Raw genomic sequence first — 22,745 nt, 5'->3', positions numbered from 1 at the left:
GAAGCTTTGAAGTTCTCCGAAAGTGCCCTAATTTGCCGGTTCAATGGTTTTTGGCTGCGGCTGATAGCACTCCACAATTGGATCTCAGAGGTATGGAAGCCTATCATTTCTGATGAAATTAATATCTACCCCTGTGCTAGAGGTTTCTTTATAGTAGATTTTGAAAATCCTGAAAGCAGACAATATATTCTAGATTCCGGCCCTTGGTTTTGGGAAAAATCAGGCCTATTCATGAAGCCATGGAACCCATCATTCGATCCCTCTACAGCAGTGATAACCTCAACACCAGTTTGGGTGAGATTGCCAAGCGTACCCTTACATCTCTAGAATCTCTCCTCGCTAAAAGCCATCGGAAATGCAATTGGGAAATTTTACTGCAGGTGCCCAGAAATAGAGGAATATGCCAGAACCACCTATGCACGCATCTGTGTGGAAATGGATTTCAGCGCCGGATTCCCAGCTGAAATAAACCTAACAAGTAAAGACTATGTGTGGAACCAGAAGCTTGATTATAAAAGTGTCCTCTTCAGATGTCGATCGTGCTTTGAGACGGGGCATCTAGCCAAAAATTGCCCAAAAGCCTCTGAGAAAAATTTTGCTAGAAAAAACCACCACAGATCTACATGGTGGGAAGGAGCACAAAAAGAACACTACACTGTCATCAAAGAAGAATATTCTAGAGAAAACTCTGAGTCACAAGAAATCAAGGAAGAAGGAAACAACTCTCAAAGAAAGCAAGGAGAAAGCCCGCCCCAACAAATCAACATTTATGAGGATTTGAATACCGCAGAAAATAAATCTTCATTTAACAGCAAAGCAGATCTTCTAAACCAAACTTCTCCGACCATAGATCGCGAAGCTAAGACACCAATGTCCCAAGAACCAGAAGAGATGAAGGAGATGCAAGACAAAGGAAGTTGGAAGACCGTAGAGAAAAGAAAGAAAGCTACAACACCAATCTCGCCAAGAAAGACGAGGAGCCAGACAAGTAAAAACTAAGAAAATTGTAGGTCCGATAGACCAATTTGGTCTCAGTGGACGTTAACCATCATCATCATCATCATCATCATCAATATTAATCTTTTGGGTCTATAATATTAATAATCCCCTTGGTTTATTAATCACTTGGATTTATAATATTAATTGCTTGGGTTTAGAATATTAATATATTTAGCTTATTAATCCCTTAGGTTTAGGGTTTATAATGAGAGGGTTTATAAAATTAATCTTAGTGTTTAATATTATTCTTTTGGTGGTTTATAATTCTAATCCCTTAGGTTTATTAAACCCTTGAGTAAATATAATATTTTTATTCCCTTAGGTTTATATACAAATAACCATTGGGTTTATTAATCCCTTGAATTTATACTATTAATTCCCAATATGTATAATAATATAATAAAATTTATAATATTAATCTTAGTTTTGGTAATTAAATCTGAGAGTTTAGAATATTAATCTTAGGATTTAATATTAATTCCTTATGTTTATAATTGGTTAGGTTTATTAATTCTTTGATTTTATAGTTTTAATACTTTGGGTTTATAATATTAATACTATTATTATATAATATTAAAACTATTATTATCTTATGGGTTAATTATATTATAATTTGAAATATAACTTTAATATATTATAATAATATTATATAATAACCTACATTATATTAATATATAATATAATAACAATAAATAAATATACAATAATGTGGTTGTTTTGTTTTTCCCTCAGCTTATGTACTGACCTAACCCCAAGGACAACTTTCGAGTAGAATCCATCCTGTGACCTCCTGTCTGGCGAGGCACTGACCTTGTGACATCCTATATGGCGAGGCACTTATTTGACCAATTGAGCTAACCCTTGGGGCTACAATAATGTGGTTGTTATTATTTATATGACTATTAATAAATGAAAATAGTTAGCCTTTAACAAAATACACGTAATAATTTATTGAATTTAGTAATTTGTTGGATTTATAATTTTAATACCATAAATTTATTGATTATTATATTATTTTATGGATTTATAATAACCATAAGATTAGTTTATTATAATAATATTGGATTTAATCTATCTATCTATCTATTTATCTATCTATTATTATTATGACAAGTAATAAATAAGTAATATGATGTTAATTATATTATAATATGCAATATAACTTTAATATATTAATTTAATATTTTATAATAATATAATATAATATTAATATATAATATAATATAATAGGAATATAATTATATAAATATATAAATATAAAATAATATAACTGTTATTATTTATATAGTTATTAATAATTGAAAATTTTTAATTTTTAATAAGATATATTTAATAATTATTAGTAGTTGGTATAAATTTATTTGTGTATATGAACTATATTTATTAATATGATTGTAAGTGTGTTTCATAGAAACCTATTATCCTATATTAAGCATAAAAATAAATATAACTGTGCTATTAAAAATTATGTGAATTTCATTTAGTCATAATTAAATTACATTAATTATGTGATATGAGATGTTATTGCTTGGAACTTGTATATCACACACGGAAAAAAGATTGCCTGTTGTTAAAATAACAAGTATGAGAAAGAAACGACTTTCAGCAGGTTTTTGATTTGGCAAGTAGAACAAATTTGAAATTGCAGGCCTGCATGGGAGAAATTTCTCCGTCATTTCTGGATGTTGCATGGGAGTTTCCTTAATTCGATTAACTTCTCTCGTCAATTTTCTCTTTTACTTCAACTTTGTATTCCATGTTCTCTCATCCGATTAGTATACAGTCAAACACAATAAATGAAGAAGAAACGCTGAGAAATACTTTGGCAAAATTAGAATGCACGGGCCAAAGAGTAATGAGCAGTGATCAAATTTGAAGGGCAGGTCTTAATTTCATTTAGAAGGGCACATATTCAGGTCGCACTTTTATAATGAAAAGCATAAAAAAAAGAGCAATTCAGTTGACAACAATAAATTATTTTCAAATTTCTTTTTATTTTTTCACACGAGAAAGATGGAACAACAACCCCAAAGATGGAACAACAACCCCATGGATGTTGTGTATAAGGCAGGTCTGATATGAGCCCCAACTAATATATCGGATGCATTTACCATTAATGGATAAACAGGGGACCTATATTCCTGCTCCAGTTCAAATAAGGATTAATTTTGTAAGAAATTTTTGTGACCAAAACGTTCAAGCCAATATACAAGTAGCTCAATCAAATTTAAGTTTATTGTATGAATGAAAAAATTCAGTAAAATTCTAAACAGGTTTAGGATTCAACAAAAGAGTGTACAAAGGTGTATATGTTTTTGGTATCTCCTTTTTTAATATGAAAACATACCAGGAATTGGGAATCTGCAAATAAATCAAACCCAGTATGTTAGGAAGCCTGTTGAATGCGCTCCTCTCCAAGCATAAATCGTGCTTAAACCTTGCTTGACATGTGTTTGCTGAATGATGAATCTATGCTCCTCTCCAGCTTAAATCATCGTCAAACCTTGCTTTGGGCGGCCTTCAGGCACAACCCAGTGAAATTACAGACCTAATACGTGGCCCATATTGACATCTAGTGGATCTCAATTGAAACTACCAAATGTAATGGTATCAAAGGGTAATTGTGACATAATAATTAATAAGAACTTCCATCATATGCACAATTAGAAAAAACAACTCAAAAAGACACTGTTGGTTTTGAAATAGGAACAACTTAGAAACTGCCCAATGTAATGGTATCAAAAGGTAATTATGACATAATAATTAATACGAACTTGGATCATAGGCAGAATTAGAGAATAAACTATTGTTTTTGAAATGGGAGTTTCTGAAATGGGATTTAAGTTTTAAGATGAAAAGAAATTTACAAATTCAACATTCCTAAAATTTAAAAAAATTGACAATTTAACAGCGTTTTTTAAAAAATTTTAAGATATTATTCCAATTTTTTTTTAAATGACAAAAATCAATTTTAAAATTTTTTTTGACTGATAAAATTTTCTCCCCACTTCTCTAACTTGCCCTGACGTGTTCAATTTTGATTCCTGAATGAGGAGTGCAAAATCCGATTCCCTGATAGAAACTTTTGGACTTTCTGATCTTGCACCCGATTCCCTGATAGAAACTTTTGGACTTTCTGATCCAATAGTTACTGAACACTACATTCACGCGGTTTGACGATTTTCGTTTCTTTGACATCTAACTGCTTCATTTGGACTTTCACTGCGCCTCCGTTGTCGCGTAGCTGGAACCATCCAGAACAGCGCTCGTAGTTTCCATAAGTGAATAGCTTTATTTTCCTGTCATAATCTAAGCTCTTTTAGTCCTAATTACATAATTTACTTTATCAGGATTATCATAATAATTAATCTTTGACCCCTCTTCCTCTTGGTTGGTTTGTGTGAGGTTGTTCACATCTCGCTAAAAGATTTTTTGATATCAGATTTTATAATAAAATATTTGTTTCCAGATAAAAAAATTTACCCGGAAACGAGTGGACGAACATTGAATTTCCATCCATTTACGCTCGAGTTTCTTCGGACCAAGTTTTGTATTGAGGTTTGTGTCGAACTCTAGTATCTTATTGATTTCATTCCGCGTCTGAGAGATTGTCCTGCTTTCGTCTATTTATTGGACCTTGCTCATTCTTTTGGCTCAGAAGTAAGACTCCGACCTTTTTCTCGCTGGGTTTTTTCTTCTTGTACATTGAGACTGGTGAAAGAGGGATGTGAATGATATGAACTTGCTTGAATCCGGTGGTTATTCTCAAAAGCTGGTGCAGCAATGGAAAAACGGGCACATTTCAAATCAGCCATTTGGACGGTGGTGCTCATTTTATTGGTTGTTAGTGTTATTGCTCAACCAGGTATTATTCAGCATTCTGAGAGTCTGATAGCAGCTAGAATATTGCGGCAGTGTTTCTGTTTTGCCCTCATTTACAATTTTGGTTCTTTTAACTCTCATAATTTATTATTCAGCATTCTCAAAATCTGCGGCTAGAATATTGGAGCAGTGCTTCTGTTTTGCCCTCATTTGCAATCTTGGTTCTTTTAACTTTCAGAATGTTGATATGATTCTCTGGTTGACAAGATATCCTTTCATTAATTAATTGAACTTTGGAGTCTTAGGTTTTCTCAGCGTTGATTGCGGAGCGAAAATAAATTATACTGACCCCGAAAACAATATAACATGGGTGCCTGATGTTAACTACATAGACGTCGGTCGGAGTGGATACACAGGGGACATCTCTCAAGAAGCCGACAATTCTTTCATGCAATATCTACGATACTTCCCAATGCCTCTTAACAAGTCTTGCTTTCGGTTGCCTGTCGAGCCCAGTATGCCCTACCTGGTAAGACTATGGTTTGCCATTGGTAATTACAGTGGATTCGATGCCTTCCCCATCAAATTCGTTTTCTCTATCGAGACACGAAGTATGCTGGCTTTCCAAAACGTATCATTCAGATCAGCTAATTTTCCATATAGTTTCGAGAATATATTGTTTAGTTCAGGGACAGTGCTGTATATTTGCCTGATCAGAACCTCGGAGTCCCATGATCCGTTTATCAGCGCTATCGAGTTGAGGCCCCTCCGAAATGGCATGTACCAAGAGGCTACGCCAGGAAGAATGTTGACTTTAGTATCGAGGCATGATGCTGGTGGAAATTCCTTTGTAAGGTGCGCAGTTTCAACTTAATTTTTTTGAGCTACGGAAATCTAAGCGTCACAAACTAAGAGATGCTAGCTATCGGAAGCCCAACTTGCCAAAATTTTGACGAATTATTGTTTTGTAGCTCTCATATGTCTTAAGTTGTGACTTCAATGACTGATTACAGTAATTTTCTATGTTAAATTAAGCAGGTATCCTCAGGACAAGTTCGACCGCATCTGGACATCAGATTATATGGGTGTATTGCCTACAAGTTTAAATATAGTTGCTGTTAACAATTTCCAAGAGCCCATTTCAACAAACAATACCCAGGACCTTCCTCCAGCTATTGTCATGCAAACGGCTTGGATAACCACCGAAGATTCTTTAGAACTCTATCTACAATCCTTAAGTAGGACCAAGTCGCTGTTACTCCTTTATTTTGCAGAGATCCAGCAGCTTAATATGACTAAAACGAGATCTTTTAAAGTTCAAATAAATGGTCAAATTTCTCAACCCATTACTATAGTGCAGAATTATTCTGCCGTAGAGCTAGCATTCCGGTTGGACGGAAGACAATACATACACTTGACGCTCGAGAAGGCCACTGATTCGACCCTCCGTCCAATGCTCAACGCTTTTGAGAATTACTTGGTTTTCGATACAGATAATGCTACATATTCCGAAGATAGTAAGTGCCATTTTCCATAAAACTCCTCATTCTGAAATTGCTGAGATTAAGTCTAACCAAGTAGTTTTTAAGTTGCATTTGAAGGTATTGAGGCTATCAAGAGGAGGTTTCACATGAAAAATTGGACTTCCGATCCTTGCTATTTAGTCCCCTGGGAAGGAATTGGGTGCGATCACGACATACGGATATCCAAAATGTAATTTACATTCTTTGATTTTGTTTACAGTTCACTGTTTATAGCTGAAATTGAAAAGATACCACAATTGTAGGTGCAAACTTAAGAGCTTACGTTAATATCATTGTTGTCAGAAATTTGTCTGGAAAGAATCTTACAGGATCGGTACCTGAAGATATTGGACAGTTGACTTCATTAGTTGAACTGTAAGCGAAATTTTATTTTCTTTGTCACTTCGGAAATGCTCCAAAGAAATATAACATCCGCATATGCATTAGTTTTAGGCTCTGATTGAAATATAGGCTACCATTTTGAGTATTGTGTTAAAACTATTAGCAGTTCATAAGTCTCAAAGTACTTTAGGATTTTTTTAATCAGAAATAGGATTTGTCTTTGAAATCATATTGGAAGTGATGTTCATTTATTACTGTTGAAATTAGCAGGTCACTTGACAATAATCATCTGATAGGACCCTTGCCAAATTTATCCAGTTTAACCAGGTTGGAGAGATTGTAAGTACTTTTTTCTACGCCTAAATCTGTCTTTTAGTCTTGAGCCGATTGTTTGTCTCGATAAACACGATTCGTGTCATTTTACAAAGAAAAATGTGCCCATTTTGTTGTGTTGTGGAGCAGACATCTACAAAACAATTACCTGACAGGTTGTGTTCCAAACTGGCTATCTCAACTCAAAAAGCTTAAAGAATTGTAAGTGTATCTCTTCTACTTCTTTTTCCTCTTATCAAAATCGAAAGGAATAAATTGATGATAGTATAACTGTACTCATTTTTATGGATGTTACAGGTTTATAGAGAACAATAATTTCAGCGGGGTGATTCCTCCAGAACTTGTCTACAATCCTTCACTAATAGGCAGGTAATCTTTATTTCTTGTATTCACCCCATGTTGCATTAAACTCCCATTCTGATAATATCTTATTTTCTATTTCGTCTTATTCAACATAGATTCGCTTGCTAGGAAGGTTGAGAATTTTTATGCAGCAACGGTTGAACGATCATGTAAATTTATCTCAGGAAGTTCATAAGTTCATTGAAAGTTTGTATTCGTTGTGTTTCAGTTACACTGGCAACCCCCACCTCTGTACGGATGAGGGGAGATGTATCCAACCAACGAGAAATAATTCACCAAAAGACAACGAAAGTGTTGTCCTCGGAATAACGATAAGCGGAGGCTTACTAATCAGTTTGGGTTTGTTAGTGACTATTGCTGTATTTCGGAAGAAATTCATGAAAAATTATCGTCGTGAGGTTATGGTGCCAAATGCTGCGAAGTCCCATGCATTCACTTTAAAAGAGATTCTTGCAGCGACTCAAAACTTTAGTCAGGAGATTGGACAAGGGGGTTTTGGATCAGTGTTCTTCGGTAAATTGCCACAAGGACAAGGCATAGCAGTAAAAGTGCTTTCGCCGTTTTCGAAACAAGGAATTCGCGAGTTCGAGAATGAGGTAATTCTGTGTTCGGATCACAGAGCACCCAGACAGATGTTAGGTGTTCGTGCCCTGTTTAGTTTTCAGTTGTCACTGAAACAAATTAACATTGATCTTTCCAGTTTTTAAATAGGTTACCTTGGAGATGAATACCACGGGTTTGCCCATGGGTGACCACAAATTTGGAGTCCACGCCCAAAACCCACCAGTAACTTGAACTAGTCAAGTTTACTCGAACAACTCTAACATTCTTGAATTATCTAAAATATTTATCTGCGTCTTTATCATGATTAACAATTGTGCATGGCTGCATTAACAGGTCGATCTTCTTTCTAGAATCAATCATAAGCACTTGGTATCTTTACTCGGGTACTGTATTGAATCGAAAGAGCTTATGCTTATCTACGACCACATGTCCGGAGGGTCCCTGAGAGACTGTCTTTATGGTAAAAATATATTGCCGCTCCATGTCGTTTGATTGACTTGAATATTGTATGATTGAGCTGCACCCATATTGCAATGCCCAAAAACGTATATTTCATTCTGAATATGCTTTGCAGGTCGTGCCGGAGTTTCGGAGTTACATTGGAAATCACGGCTCAAAATAGCTTTAGATGCAGCGCATGGTAACTTATTTGCGAATATTTATGTTACAGAAATGCTGGTCGATTTTATGCACCAGATTACAACTAAATAATTTGATGAAGTTCTCACGTGACTCACCTGTGATTTGTCTTTAAAGGCCTGGAATACCTGCACGTAGGTTGCACCCCAAAGATAATTCACAGGGATGTCAAGACCGCCAACATCCTTTTGGACAGCAATTTGAATGGAAAATTGGCTGATTTCGGTCTTTCAAGGATGACAATTGATGGGGAGGCTACTCATGTTACTACTACAGTGAAAGGAACTGCGGGATACCTGGATCCGGAGTAATTTACCTTTGCCCCCTTCAAACAATATTTCCGCACTCAAATGTTGACCGATAAGAGTGACGTATACAGTTTTGGAGTGGTTTTATTAGAGATCATATGCGGCAGACCCCCCATAAAGGCAAACGTAGCTGAGGAAGCAGTAAACCTTATTCAATGGGTACGAATTTCAAAATGGCTTAATCATTTAAAATCTGCAACAAATGTATTTATTCTCAAACTTGCATCTTTTAATTATATTGGGGCGTATTTTCAGGTGACACCGTATGTGGAGATTGATAAGAATCCTGGCCAAATGGAGGAAATCGTCGACAAGAGGTTGGGGCTAAACTTCGATATGAAATCAGTCACTCTTATTGCTAAACTAGCTCTCAGATGTGTTGGAGCTAAACCATCCTCCAGGCCAAGTATGAGCGAGGTGGTAGCAGAGATAAAAGTGGCCATCCTACATGAAAATGAGAATAATGTTTCCTTTCCGAACGCAGAGAGGATATGTATCGAATATGGAAATTTGCAGGAAAGCGCGGTCCTCTTGCAGGCGGAGCCCAGTAAACCCAAAGACATGGAGTGGGCTGACAATAGCTCCAACCTTCCTCAAGTGGGAAGATGAGTTGAAACCAGGATATCCATTAAATCAATTATCTGAACTGGTCAATTTTCCCACAATTTGCAGCTGTAAAATCACAAGCAACTATGATCATTTTTTCCACTCCCTTCGTGGACCGAAGACGTGAAGGCCTGACCCAAACTCTGAGCCCCATTTCATTTACTTGTGGAGATTAATCGAATACCCAATAAATTTTCCATACATTTTTAATGAAGCAAAAGGTATTATTATTGTTCTCTATTTTATTATTTGCTGAAGTGTATGTCATCAAGTGCTGAATATCGATGAATTACGTCGTTTTTCCACTTTTACTCATAGCTAATTGAACCCATTGTTTTTATCCCCGCAACTTACTCCTTTGCAATTATGTATTTTGATATATTTAGTTTGTTTTGATTTTTTTAATGATGGATCACTTTTTCATATCAGAAATCCTATTTGTTAAATTTGTAATATATTTATTAAATTTGTAACATATTTATTAAATTTATAATATTATAATTGATAAATCTTATAAATAGATAAGTGATAACAACTTTTGAAAGACCTGTAAAGTAAAAATAAAATTTTCATCCAATCATTCCAATTAAGATGATTTGATTTGTATTTTAAAATATTAGAAAATGTTTTAAATTTTATTAAATAGTAAAGAATGTTTTTTTAACTTTTTTAAATATATATGATTATGAGAGGTGTGAAATTCTTTTCATATTGATAAATGATATTTAACTGACAAAAGTAATATCAACTGTAAATGTAAATATAATTTTTCATAAGTAATATTTAGAAAAATATTAATAACAAAAACAAAATTTAATAGGAATTATAAATTAATTAATTTAATATTAATTTTGACACACATATAAGTGTTTTTTATATTTTTTTCCTTAAGTAAGTGATTCTATATTATATTAGCTTAACAAAATTTACATAGTGTACAATCATGAGATCTATCTCTATCTCGAAGCAAGGAAACATAATGTATTGTCAAAAAAATCTTCGTCCCTTGGTGGGGAGACCAGAATTTACATTTTCCAAAAAGTTTATTCAAAAATAGTATTATTCAAATTAGAGAGGAGTGAGTGTCCCAGTGTCTTGACGAAAGGCTGGAGCAAAAGGGCAGTGCAAAATGCACCATGAATGTGAGTTTCTTAGTGTCAAATTGGGCACACTTAGGCTGAGCAGAACAAGTGTGGTCTCACTGGTGCGCATTGAGTCAAAATAAGGTCACTATGATAGTTGTTGACTAAAAGGAGACTATAGTTACCAACCTTTTTCCCTTCATGTCATTGGTGGATAATGTGAGCTGCAATGTAGTCACATTGTTGTCGAGTTGAAGCCCCGCGAACCTGGTTGTTGTTTTGTACATTTATTGTGTCGAGGTTCTCAAGGACCACCTCCAAATGTGGCACCCAAATGGGTTGGGCAGAAGGGGGGACGGAGGAGGAGGTTCATTCACTGAAGGAGAGAGCGGGTGGGGAAGAGGGAGGAGGAGGATCTTTGTGGGGGAAGGGAAGTGATAAGTTGGCGAGAGGGAAGCGCAAGGGAGACATAGAAGGGGATGGGACGTTTGCGGGGTGGGCAATGTCGAGATATCTCACTAGTATTTTAAGCGAGGAGGAACAATGACTGAAATGCGCGGAGAGCTCCACAATCCAATTAGTTTCATTGGTATTATCTTGCTCTTCCTCCTTCAGTTGTTGAACCAAGTGATTGTGGACAACCCGAAGGGACGTGTGTGCTATGTGGGTCTCCTCTTCTTCCATGATGACAACTTTCCTTCAAATGAAATCAAGGATGTTATGGTTGAAGACGGTGGTGATGGAGGCATTGTCTGGAGTAATTGGGGGATGCTCATGTCCTCTGCCTTGGCTAAGGCGGTGGTCCCTACCTCTGTCACTGCTAATCATTGAGATACATGGGTTGGGTGTCACAAAATTGAGGTCAAAAGGAGCAATGTGGAGCGTAGAGGAATGAAACGAGGAGAGAAATAACTGGAAGGCCGGGCTGCTACGGAATACAGTGTCAGAGTTGACAAGGTGAGTTGCACATTCCAAGGCAGGGGAATCAAGGCATATGTGTGATTGGGTGTCTTCCATTTGTTGAGTGTTAGTCAACACGTGTCAGATGCCATCAAGAAGGAAGGGTGATATGCCTCTAGTCACCTCGATCTGGGTATAAGTGCTTTTTATATTTGAATAAGTTGAAGATGTATAATTTCTTTGTGCTTAACATGTCGTATATATATATATATATATATATATATATATATATATATATATATATATATATATTATAACTAAAATATTTTGATATCAACCTTTCAATGTTGAGCACAAAAAGTGTAGCTAATCATTTAAATGTTTTAACTATAACTTTTTACTACTACAACATAACAATCATGGTTTGCAAATATATATATAACATGCAAAGTAATAATAATGGATACAAAATTCCAAGGGTGCCAAGTTGGGGAGGGAGTCTTCATAAACTCAGTGAAAACAAGGTTGTGCATTATGCTTGAGATTGGGATGTGTCTGTAATAATATTATAGAAGCATATGCTATGAGATTGGGAAATGTGTGCAATAATCTTGTAGAAACATATTTTCTATAGAAGAACTTTTCCATTGCCAAAGAAGAGGGCATCAAATCTCTGATAGTCTTAGGGGATTTGAGGTTAATACTCAAAACTATGTTGAGCAAAGGTATTACTGGAGGGAAAAAACTTAATTATTTGAGACAGAATATTAGAAAAATATTTATCAACCTTAAACAAGTATTGGTTTACCATATCATGTGAGAGTTGAACAATGGAGAAAACCATGTGAAAACGTGGCCTCTCCCTTAATCCTAACTTATTAATGAAAAAGGGGTTATTATTCATAGTCTAATACCTTACATTAATGGACATTGGACAAAAAATGTCTCCTATGTCAATTGACACATGCTCTGAACCAACAGCTAAATCAACATGGATCGAGAGAATATACATGGTATTTCCATCTCGCTCACTCATCCAAGGGATCTTAGTTATGTTTCATCAATACGTAGCATTAATCTCATGCAAGAAATATGATATATCGTCATACCCATGGTGCATTTAGTTTTGTTTATTGGTAGTGTTGATGTGGTTATTGTCAGGTGTAGACACATTTACCAAAGGAATAGGAGTGATTGTGTATTTTGAAAATTGCGATATCAAGTTTCTTCCTCCATTAAAATTGAGGACTTTAATTCAAGCCAAGATCTCTATGTATTCGTAACATCAGTGAGGAAAACCTAGTTACTAAGCATTAACATGTCAATATTCTTTCTAGAGTCAATCGTAAGAACTTGGTATATTTACTCATCTATTTTATTGAATTGAAAGAGCTTATGCTTATCTACGACCACATGTCCAGAGTGAGAGACTCAGAGCCACAATGCTCTGATACTAGATGAAAGTCTCAGATCAAACAACTCAAGAACACAACGAAAGTCAAATATGAGAGTTAATTAAAAGGAAAACTAGCCATGAATTAACATAACACTGAAATGTCAAAGAAGCTACAATTGCCTACAACACTAACTATACTTCTCAATTCTATCCTAGATCAACTAGATTTATACAAAATATTAAGTCGGTTATTTCCCTTTCAATTTGAAAGAGTCATGGCGGTGATGCCCCTTCGACATTGAATAGGTTAAGGGGGTTGAAACAATGAGGTGGTGTGCGACAGTGAGGCAGTGCATCAATGAATTGACAAGTGGGAATAATTTTCTCCAACACATGTAGAGTCCCTACTTTACACCTTATCCTCCATCATTACCTACTGTTTTCATCACTTTCCTCTCTCTTTTACCTCATTTTCCACCCAGATCATTACATTAGTTATTAAACATGATCAAGTGAGCTTTGCTAATGGGTAATTGTTTTGTTTAGTTTTTGACATACTTGCAGGTATTCCGCAGCTTTCTGCTGATTCCGCAGCCATCTGATGATCCCGCAGCCATTTTGTTGTTCTCAAGGTTCCACGTGCTATTTTGCAGAATGAGCCACGTGGGCATGTTGGAATATACATGGTCGAGGTTCCTGTGCCATCAGTTCAGCCGGCCACATCATTTGTACCTCCGGTCAAAGGGGGTCAAGTTTCGGTCAAATAAAGACAGCTCAACGTGGATACGTAAGCTGTTTGATCACGTCGGTGGAAAAGGTGACCTGTCCATGTTTTGAAAGCCGTGGGGGACATGATCTAATGTTAGATTCATTGCCCATATCGACCAGGACCTCCAGCTTGACCACGAAGCCTATGACGTGTTAATTGCACCTTTAATACGCATGACAGTTAGTTCATTTTCTGTTTTTATGTTTACGTATTAGGCCATCTTGCAGATGCCTATATATACTTGCGTCTGCGTACGCTGATGTTAACTTTTCAGATGCTGTAGTGTATGTATTTGTGAGAATTTTGGCACGTTTTCAAACTCTGTTTTTATAAGAGCTGTTCCAGCACTTTTGGATTATGTATCTTTGCATATAAAGTAATGGAAACGCTGTTTTGAAGTCTTAAGAGCATCTGAGTTTTCTGTGGATAATATGAATGGAGGGCCCCTGTTCGTATTAGCCTTGTAAAGTATTTTCATGTTCATATTTCTGCAATTTCTTTATTTTACAAACAGAATTTCCTTTCTTGAGTTATGTACAGCTTGATTTCTCTTTATTGCTGCAGCCTTTATTTTCACTGATCAGATTTACTTCTTTGCAGGTTTTCACCCGGGATTAAGTGTGTTGTGTTTGCTTTAAAATCTAATGGTAGTTGCAGTTGTCTTGTTCATGATGCTGCCCTTTTTACTCTGTTTTCTAGACTAGTTTTAGCTTAGTTTTACAAGTTGGATGCTAACTAATTTATGCTCTCTTTATCATGAATAGCTTATATTTCAAGAGAACAGAACACTAATTAATTGTAGCTTGTATTTGAGTAGTCTTGGCTTGTGATACTAATACTTTTTCCACTTGTTACACATAATCACATATGTAGGAAGCAGTATGTTGGAAAAGGCTTAGTAGTGTTACAATTTGTCAAATTAGAGTAGACTAGAGTTTTTATCAATTCTTGGATTTGTCTTTAGCTACCTCCTAATCGTGTTTTACGCAGTACTATGTGGTAGAAGCAGGGAGTTAGGAGGAGATAATCATTAACATCAATCCTTGAAGTGATTTTCTTGTTTCTTTTATTTGCAGCAGTATGGATAGAGACTAATGCCATTAGAACGTGGTCATTTACTTTCAAGTCATTTCAATTCATTCATTGCTTTCAAGTTCTTTTCCTTTACAAATTCAGCAAGTAATTAGAAATCACCTTCACACACACTTCCACTCATCTAGAACTCACTTTTTCACACACTTGCACTCATCTGTCTATAATCATCACTCCATCATTAGGAAGATAAGTTAACCATAAACAACCCCCCAAACGACAAAAGCTCTAAGAAAGTTGCTTAAGTACATATAGTACACCCTCACTTCATCAGCTTACGAGCCCCGGGTTGACAATTAACGACATCAATTTAGGAACACTAAATTGACTAAACATTTTGGCGCCGTTGCCGGGGAAGTGAAATTAAGTAGCCATACTTAGAGAAAAAAACATAAAAAAAAATTCAAGGAAAGAGGTTAATAATCTATCCAAGTATGCTCTCCTCTTGCACTTTAAAGTGATCTGGAGGATCAGAAAGTAGAAAGTTATTGATTTAGTAGTCTCTTGAGTATGCTCTCTTCTTGCACCCAGAGTGAACTGGAAGATCAGAAAAAGAACTATTAACTTGACTTGAAGGAAAAAATAAAAAATGACATGCATAGAGCTAGTCTAGATTCTAGAGGACGGTTTTTAGCTAGAGCTCGAAGTTCAATTTTTACAAGTCCATCTGCTTCAAGGGATAGACAAGAGACACCTCCCTTATCTCCAACCGAAACTCCTAGTCCTAGAATTCCTGAAATTCAAGAGCCAAGAGTTGACTCTCCTACACCTTCTATTGAGTTTGAACCAGGAAGAGACTCTTCTCTTTCTCCTACAGGAAGACCAATTGTAATTGAGGAATTGGAATCATCTGAAGAGGAAGGAGAAATCTTCTCTCATTCACCTTTTGTAGAGGAACCAGAAGATTTTGAAATCCCTAGGAGAATCATCATGGCAGAGGAAGAAGGAGGAGGTAGAGGTAGAGGTAGAGGAGGAGGAGGAAATAACAATAACAATAATGGAGGTAGAGGTCCCATAGGAGGAGGAAATAGAAATGGGGATAATTCATTTGGGTTTCCCATTGTTAATGAGGATTCCCGAGCCACCATGAAAAACATATCACCATCTGTCCTCCCTAACTTCCATGGGTTAAGAACTGAGGACCCTGAAACATTCTTATTTGAGTTTGAAGTGGTATGTCGAACTTATGACTACCTGGATGACTCTCAGAAACTCAAGTTGTTCCCTTCAACACTGAAGGATCAAGCCTTGAAATGGTTCATGGGGTTGCTCACTCAATCCATTAGGACTTGGGATGAGATGAAACAGACATTTTTGGATAGCTATTTAGACTATTGCATGCCTACTAATCACAAGGACGAGGTTTTCAAAATGGTACAAAAAGAAGATGAGAGTCTAGAAGATTTACTTGAAAGGTTTCAATATAACTTGAAAAGAGCAAAAATGAACCCCTTGGATGAAGAGACCTTAAAAGCCCTCTTATTAAAAGCCATCAGGGATGAATGGATAGACATCTTAAACATGATGGGGAAAGGGGATATTTCTCAACTTTCTCTCAGTGATATAGCAGAACTTTGTATCCATCTCTCAAGGGGCAAATCAAAAACTCAAAAAGGGCCTAGAGATCCTTCTCTCCTTAGGGCGAATAAATCTGCAACAGGATCAGTGAGTAGGGCTGAAATCGGCAGTATGCTTGATGAATTTAAAACTGACATCTTAGGGAGTCTTAGTGAACAACTTGATACCCTTAAGATTCACAATAAACAAAAAGAAGAAGCTGAAGCTTTGGCTATCTTTTGCCCGAAATGTAGAAAGAAACATGCTTTAAGGGAATGTCCCTTAGATGCACACGTTGTAGAAACATGTGTAATTTGCTCAGAAACTCATGAGACCAAGGATTGTCCTTCAATCCCTGGCCTCAAAGCAGTCTTTCAAGAGGATCCAGATACACTCGAATCTCTCTGTTTTATTGCAAGGAGACCTTGGCAAGGACAACAGAATCAAGGGTTTAACAACTCTATGAATTCTCAATCCCAACCAAGTTGGAATCCTTGGCAACAACCTTGGCCTCAACCTCAAAATGCTTTCCAAGCATGGATGCAATGCATGCAAAATCCTTATGGGAGATTTGCACAATTCTATCAATATCCTCCATCATTTCAGAATCAGCAAGCTCCACAACTTCCAAACCAAGGTCAACAACTATCATTGCCATACCCTCAACAACAACAAACTCCTCCACAAAATCAAAATTCTCAACTAGCACTTCAATCCCAGCAGAAATCTAACCAACTTCCCTCTCAGCCATTACCGAATCCAAATAATAGGAACCCTCAAAATGCTTACATGATGGAAGGTCAACGATTCCCTACCTATATGGTTGTTCCTCTTAATGAAGTACAACTTAGATCAGGTAGAATCCTAGATCAACCTTCCACAAGTGTTCAACAACCAAGCATTTCTGAGGAGGAATCTCTCAAAGTCAATAAAGGTTCTGAAGTATCACTTCAAGCCCAAAATATCCAAAAAGAAAAAGAAAAAGAATCAATCTCTACAACTCCCCTAGTTGAGCAACCTACACCTACAGCTACACCTCCCTTTCCTGAAAGATTGCAAATTGATAAAGGGGTGGAAAAGCAGATATGGGTGCCTGATTATAACTTCCTAGATGAATTGAAAAATGTATGTATCAAGATCCCCTTGTTACAGGCCATTAAGGAAATTCCCATTCTAGCGAAGACAATAAAGGAGTTGAGTTTGAAGAAAACGGTAAAAAGAACCAGAGATACTAAAAGGATACATCTAGTTGGAAAAATTGCAGACATAATGATGGGTAAGATTACCATGCAAAAGTATGTAGATCCCGGTAGCCCTATTGTCAAAACTCATATCAATGGGGTTGAAATCCCAAATACTTTGATTGACTTAGGAGCCGCGATCAACATCATGAGTAGACAGACCATGGATCAGTTAAAGCTTCCTAACCTTCTCTTTACACCCACTCTACTGCAGCTTGCAGATAGATCAATCATTAAACCTGATGGTGTATTGGAAGACATTCCAGTCTCTCTAGATTCTTGGGAATATCCTATTGATTTTATGATTTTAACTCCCAAGAACAATCTAGGAGGACATCCTCTTATTTTAGGAAGACCTTGGCTGGCCACAGCTGATGCTTTCATAAGCTGTAGGTCTGGAGACATGTATATATCAGATGGTAATTCCACCAAGAAGTTCAACTTGTATCCCCCAGCAAAAGCTATAACAGAAATAGGAGAAGATGAATGGGTAGAGGATGAAGATACTATACAACCAGTTCTAACCATCTCTGAGATCAGTGAGGATAGTCAAATTCTAAATACATTAGAAAATTTTGAAGTATCTTTAGAATATGACTCTGAACATTTTCAGATAGATGCAGACATTGAATATCTCTCCTCTAGACAAATGTCTCTCTTCTCAATGGAAGAGTTTGGTAGTTCTACAGTTGAAATCCTCCCAGGAAAAACATTAAACATTAACAAAAACTTGGGAAGACCACAACAAGAAGAATTAACTAAACTGTTGCAAAAACATTCCACTGCCTTTGCATGGGAATACACTGACATGAAAGGAATCGATCCTAAGACTTGTATTCATCACATCTACATTGAAGAGAATAGCAGACCTATTAGGCAACCACAAAGAAGGATGAATCCAAACCTTAGGGAAATTGTGAAAGAAGAACTGCAGAAATTTCTCAAGGTAAACTTCATTTACCCCATCTCAGATAGCCAATGGGTTTCTCCCTTGGTTATAGTGCCCAAAAAGAATGGTAAATGGAGAGTTTGAATTGATTATCTAGAATTGAACAAGGCAACCTTAAAGGATCATTTTTCTTTACCTTTTATTGATCAGGTACTAGACACTTTAGCAGGTAAAAAGTATTTCTCATTCTTGGATGGTTTTAGTGGGTACAATCAAATTCAGGTAGCACCTGAAGATCAAGACAAAACCACATTTACTTGTCCTTGGGGAACTTTTGCCTACCGAGTACTCCCTTTTGGATTGTGCAATGCACCTGCTACATTTCAAAGGGCTGTATTAGGAATCTTTTCAGATCTGATCCATGATTGTGTAGAGGTATACATGGACGATTTCACAGTTTATGGTAATACATTTGAAGAAGCTTTGGAAAATTTGGAAAAAGTACTGGTAAGATGTAAGGAAACAAATCTTTCTTTAAGTCATGAAAAGTGTTTTATGATGTTTACTGAAGGGATTGTTTTAGGACATCATATTTCAGGAGATGGGATCAAGGTTGATAAATCCAAAGTTGAAGTCATCTCTAAGTTACCTGTTCCAAATTGCCAAAAGGATGTTAGAAGTTTTCTTGTGTTTACTGGGTATTACAGAAGATTCATTGAAAACTTCACTAGGATAGCATCTCCTCTTTTCAAATTGCTTACCAAAGACTGTGAGTTTAAATGGGATCCTGAGTGTCAATCTGCCTTTGAAACTTTAAAGTCTAGAATATCTGAAGCACCCATCTTAAGGGGGCCAAATTGGAAACTCCCTTTTCACATCTCTACTGATGCTTCAGATACAGCTCTAGGAGCTATTTTGGGACAAAAGGATTTGATCCCTTATGCCATTTATTACACAAGTAAGAATTTGACTCCTACTGAGTTAAATTATACTGTTACAAAAAAAGAGTTCTTAGCTGTGGTACATGCAATCAACAAGTTTAGACACTACATAACCGGCTATGAAACCTTTGTCCATACTGATCACTCTGCCATAAGATACTTAATGAACAAACCTGTCACTAATGGTAGAGTTACAAGAAGGCTTTTACTCTTGCAAGAATTCAACATTACTGTGTTAGATAGACCTGGAAAGCAAAACACAGTAGCTGATTTCTTGTCTAGAATCCAAAACACTAATGAGGATTTTCCAGTAGAAGATAAGTTTCCAGATGAATACTTGTTTGTAGTGACTACCAAGACACCTTGGTATGCAGATATGGCTAATTATCTTGCTACAGGGAAACTTCCTCTACACTTATTTCCTAATGAGAAAAAGAAAATCATTCGGGAGAGTTCACATTATTCTTGGATTTCTAATGAATTGTTCAAAATAGGGCCAGATTGTATAATCAGAAGGTGTGTTCAGGAAGATGAAATGCCTGACATCCTTAAGGCATGTCATGATGAACCATGCGACGGGCACTTTGCGGACAATAGGACAGCCTATAAAATCCTTTCTCTAGGATATTATTGGCCTTCTCTCTTTAAAGATGCAAAGCAGTATGTTAAAAGGTGTGACAGCTGCCAAAGAGTTGGGAAACCAACTCCTTCAAATGAAATGCCTCTACAGCCTCAGGTATGCATCGAACCCTTTGAGAAATGGGCTCTAGATTTCGTTGGACCAATTAATCCACCATCAAAGCAAAAGAAATATATACTGGTTTGTACTGATTATGTTACTAAGTGCGTAGAAGCAAAAGCATTGCCTTCTGCCACTGAAAATTCAGTTGTTCAGTTTCTTTTTGAGGATATCTTCACTCGTTTTGGTGTCCCAAGGGAAATTGTGACAAATCAAGGAAGCCAATTTACATCTAATTTGATGGAGAAGCTGATGGAGGAATATAAGATCAAGCACACAACATCTACTCCCTACCATCCGCAATCCAATGGTCAAGTGGAATCTACCAATAAAGTTCTTGAAGGCATTATCACCAAGACTGTTCATCTTCATAGAAGAGATTGGGCGGAAAGGCTCCCTGAAGCCTTATGGGCCTATAGGACCACATGGAAGAACACAACAGGACATTCCCCCTATGAACTTGTTTATGGGAAGGAAGTCCTGCTTCCTATTGAGTTCCAAATCAAGACCTTCAAGATGGCAGTCCAATTGGGAATGAGCCTCTCAGAAGCTCAAAGACACAGAATGGACCAGCTAAATGAGCTAGATGAAATGAGACAAGATGCAATTCTAAGGACCGATCTATTTCAGCACCAAAGATCTAAATGGCATGATCGTCATATCAAAGAAAGAAAGTTTCAGAAAGGAGATTGGGCTCTATTGTTTGATTCAAAATTTAAAGACTTCAAAGGAAAGTTTCAAACTCATTGGCTTGGGCCATATGAGATTGATGAAGTCTTTAACAATGGAGCAGTTCGAGTAAAAACTATCGATGAATTTCATACTCCTCTTATTGTGAATGGCCACCGCTTGAAAATCTACCAGAAGCCATTCTCAAAAGAAGAGTTTGTCAAATTGTTCAAAGGAGATTCTGCAATCAGGCTGGTGGAGAAGGATTCTTCTCCTCCATCAGCCTAAAGCTTTGGTTTTTAAAAAAAAAAAAAAAAAGAAAAAAAAAAAAAAAAAAAAAGGAATAAATGTATGAGCCTGAAAACCAATCTCTGATTGGCAGTCTCATACAGAAAACCTGAGGTGAAAATCGGGGTCACCTGACACCTCATGTTTTCTAAAGAAAAAAAAAATCTCTTTCTTCCCTTATTTCATTTCATTTCATCATCACCACCATTTCACCCACCATTTCATTCATTTTCCACTCCACCTCATTTGTTTTCATTCATCCATCCACCCACTACACTCCATTTCATCAATAAAGTCATTTCTTTTACAACTAAAGTTGCTTTTGTGCAGTTGGAGGCTACTACTGCAGATTCCGCAGCCATCTGAGGATTCTGCAGCCATCTAATGATTCTGCAGCTCTCTGTACCTGCACAAATAAAAAACACAGTCTGTTTGAAATTTCTTTACAGCACAGTAGTTATCAATAACAAAATGGAAAATAGTCATGCAAAAATCAGTGAAGGGTTAAGTGGCAAGTCATCAAAGGCAAATCTAAACGGGAATCTGAGGTATGTTTCAAATCCTAAGCTTACAGTTATTCCATTATGCAAAGTTTTCTAAGTCATGTTTCTTGCCACTAAGTGTAATGATTACTAGCCATGAAACCATATATCCACGTATCATCCACGACTATCAGTCCTTGATTACCATGATTTTAAATCTCACTTCCGGCTGCTTCTTTCATTAAGATCTCGTACTTAGGTGACGTAACCTAATGTACTACGTCTCCACTCACGCAGCCAAGTGTAATTTCGAAACCGAGATCTAAGGACATAGCCGTTGTTTATTCATTAACCCTTCTACCCTCTTACGCTCATATCATTTCACTCCCATTTCCACTCGCATGTTTCATTCCATCTACGCTGTTACCACACTCTGTTATGCTGTGCTCACTACGCTGCCATTCACCATACTCTGTTTTTTCCCTCTCCGCTAATTCGAAACACCAGTGGAGGTCTGTTACGGCCGTATTCAAAGTTGAACCCATAATCCACTGTGTTGAGGCCGTAAATTCACTGTGTAGGGCCATTTTAAAGCCGAGCTTCAAAACAGAGCCGTGAATTCACTGTGTAATACCCTTGTTGAAGCCGTGTTCCAGAACAGAGTTGTGAATTTACTGTGTAAAACCCTTGTTGAAGCCGTGTTCTGAAACCAAAGCCGTGAATTGACTGTGTGAAGCCGTTTTAAAGTCGTGTTTCAAATAGAACAGAGCCGTAAAAGCAAATGGGGAAGCTCTTGAGGGCAGAACCAGAAGGTTCAAAGTTTTTGGAGGGTTATCCTCAGGTCAAGGAGGCTTTACAAAAGGCAAATTGGTTACAATGTGTACAGAAGTTCAAAGGCTACCATAAGGAGGTGACAAAGGCCTTTGCAAGGTCTTTCAGAGAAAAAGATGGTCACGTGGAGATAGGAGACTTACAATTCACAGTAAATGAAAGCAGCATAGCTCAAGCTACCTCACTTCCACAGACAGGAGAAAGGTGGTTTAAGAACCGGGCAGTCCAAGATCAGCAGTGGAAACGAATTTTGAAAAACCCAGGTATGGACACAAGTATCTTTACCAAAGGGATTCCAGTTTCTTATGTTAAAGAAGAGTGGACCACTTTACTCTTGTTAGTGCAGAAATTTTTCACTTGTGAAGGAAGA

At 36.8% G+C, this 22,745-nt stretch overlaps 2 protein-coding genes across 3 annotated transcripts; both read left to right on the top strand.

Moving 5' to 3' along the window:
- Nucleotides 1-4,569: 4,569 nt before the first annotated feature.
- LOC149188297 (putative LRR receptor-like serine/threonine-protein kinase At1g67720) lies at nucleotides 4,570-8,918 on the top strand. 2 transcript variants are annotated; one of them, XM_089412983.1, is made up of 9 exons: nucleotides 6,319-6,534; nucleotides 6,648-6,719; nucleotides 6,957-7,025; nucleotides 7,149-7,220; nucleotides 7,317-7,388; nucleotides 7,591-7,978; nucleotides 8,280-8,406; nucleotides 8,521-8,586; nucleotides 8,703-8,918. In XM_089412983.1, the coding sequence occupies exons 1-9, from the start codon at nucleotides 6,452-6,454 to the stop codon at nucleotides 8,894-8,896; spliced, it is 1,143 nt and encodes a 380-aa protein (XP_089269109.1). In that variant the 5' UTR covers nucleotides 6,319-6,451; the 3' UTR covers nucleotides 8,897-8,918. The 2 variants fall into 2 exon arrangements, 1 of the variants encoding a protein (XP_089269109.1); XR_016256260.1 differs by lacking the exons at nucleotides 6,957-7,025; nucleotides 7,149-7,220; nucleotides 7,317-7,388; ... (2 more) ...; nucleotides 8,521-8,586; nucleotides 8,703-8,918 and adding exons at nucleotides 4,570-4,864; nucleotides 5,127-5,676 and having other exon boundaries at nucleotides 5,860-6,534; nucleotides 6,648-6,932.
- A 5-nt stretch (nucleotides 8,919-8,923) lies between these two features.
- Nucleotides 8,924-9,764, top strand: LOC149188296 (putative serine/threonine-protein kinase PBL18). Its single transcript, XM_089412984.1, has 2 exons — nucleotides 8,924-9,052; nucleotides 9,149-9,764. The coding sequence occupies exons 1-2, from the start codon at nucleotides 8,936-8,938 to the stop codon at nucleotides 9,500-9,502; spliced, it is 471 nt and encodes a 156-aa protein (XP_089269110.1). The 5' UTR covers nucleotides 8,924-8,935; the 3' UTR covers nucleotides 9,503-9,764.
- Nucleotides 9,765-22,745: the final 12,981 nt, after the last annotated feature.

The sequence above is a fragment of the Pinus tabuliformis genome, chromosome 3_1 (assembly GCF_031772625.1).
Source record: "Pinus tabuliformis cultivar Carrire ecotype Pingquan chromosome 3_1, CPIR1, whole genome shotgun sequence".
Classification (NCBI taxonomy): domain Eukaryota; kingdom Viridiplantae; phylum Streptophyta; class Pinopsida; order Pinales; family Pinaceae; genus Pinus; species Pinus tabuliformis.
This window is presented reverse-complemented; position numbering and strand designations above follow the sequence as displayed.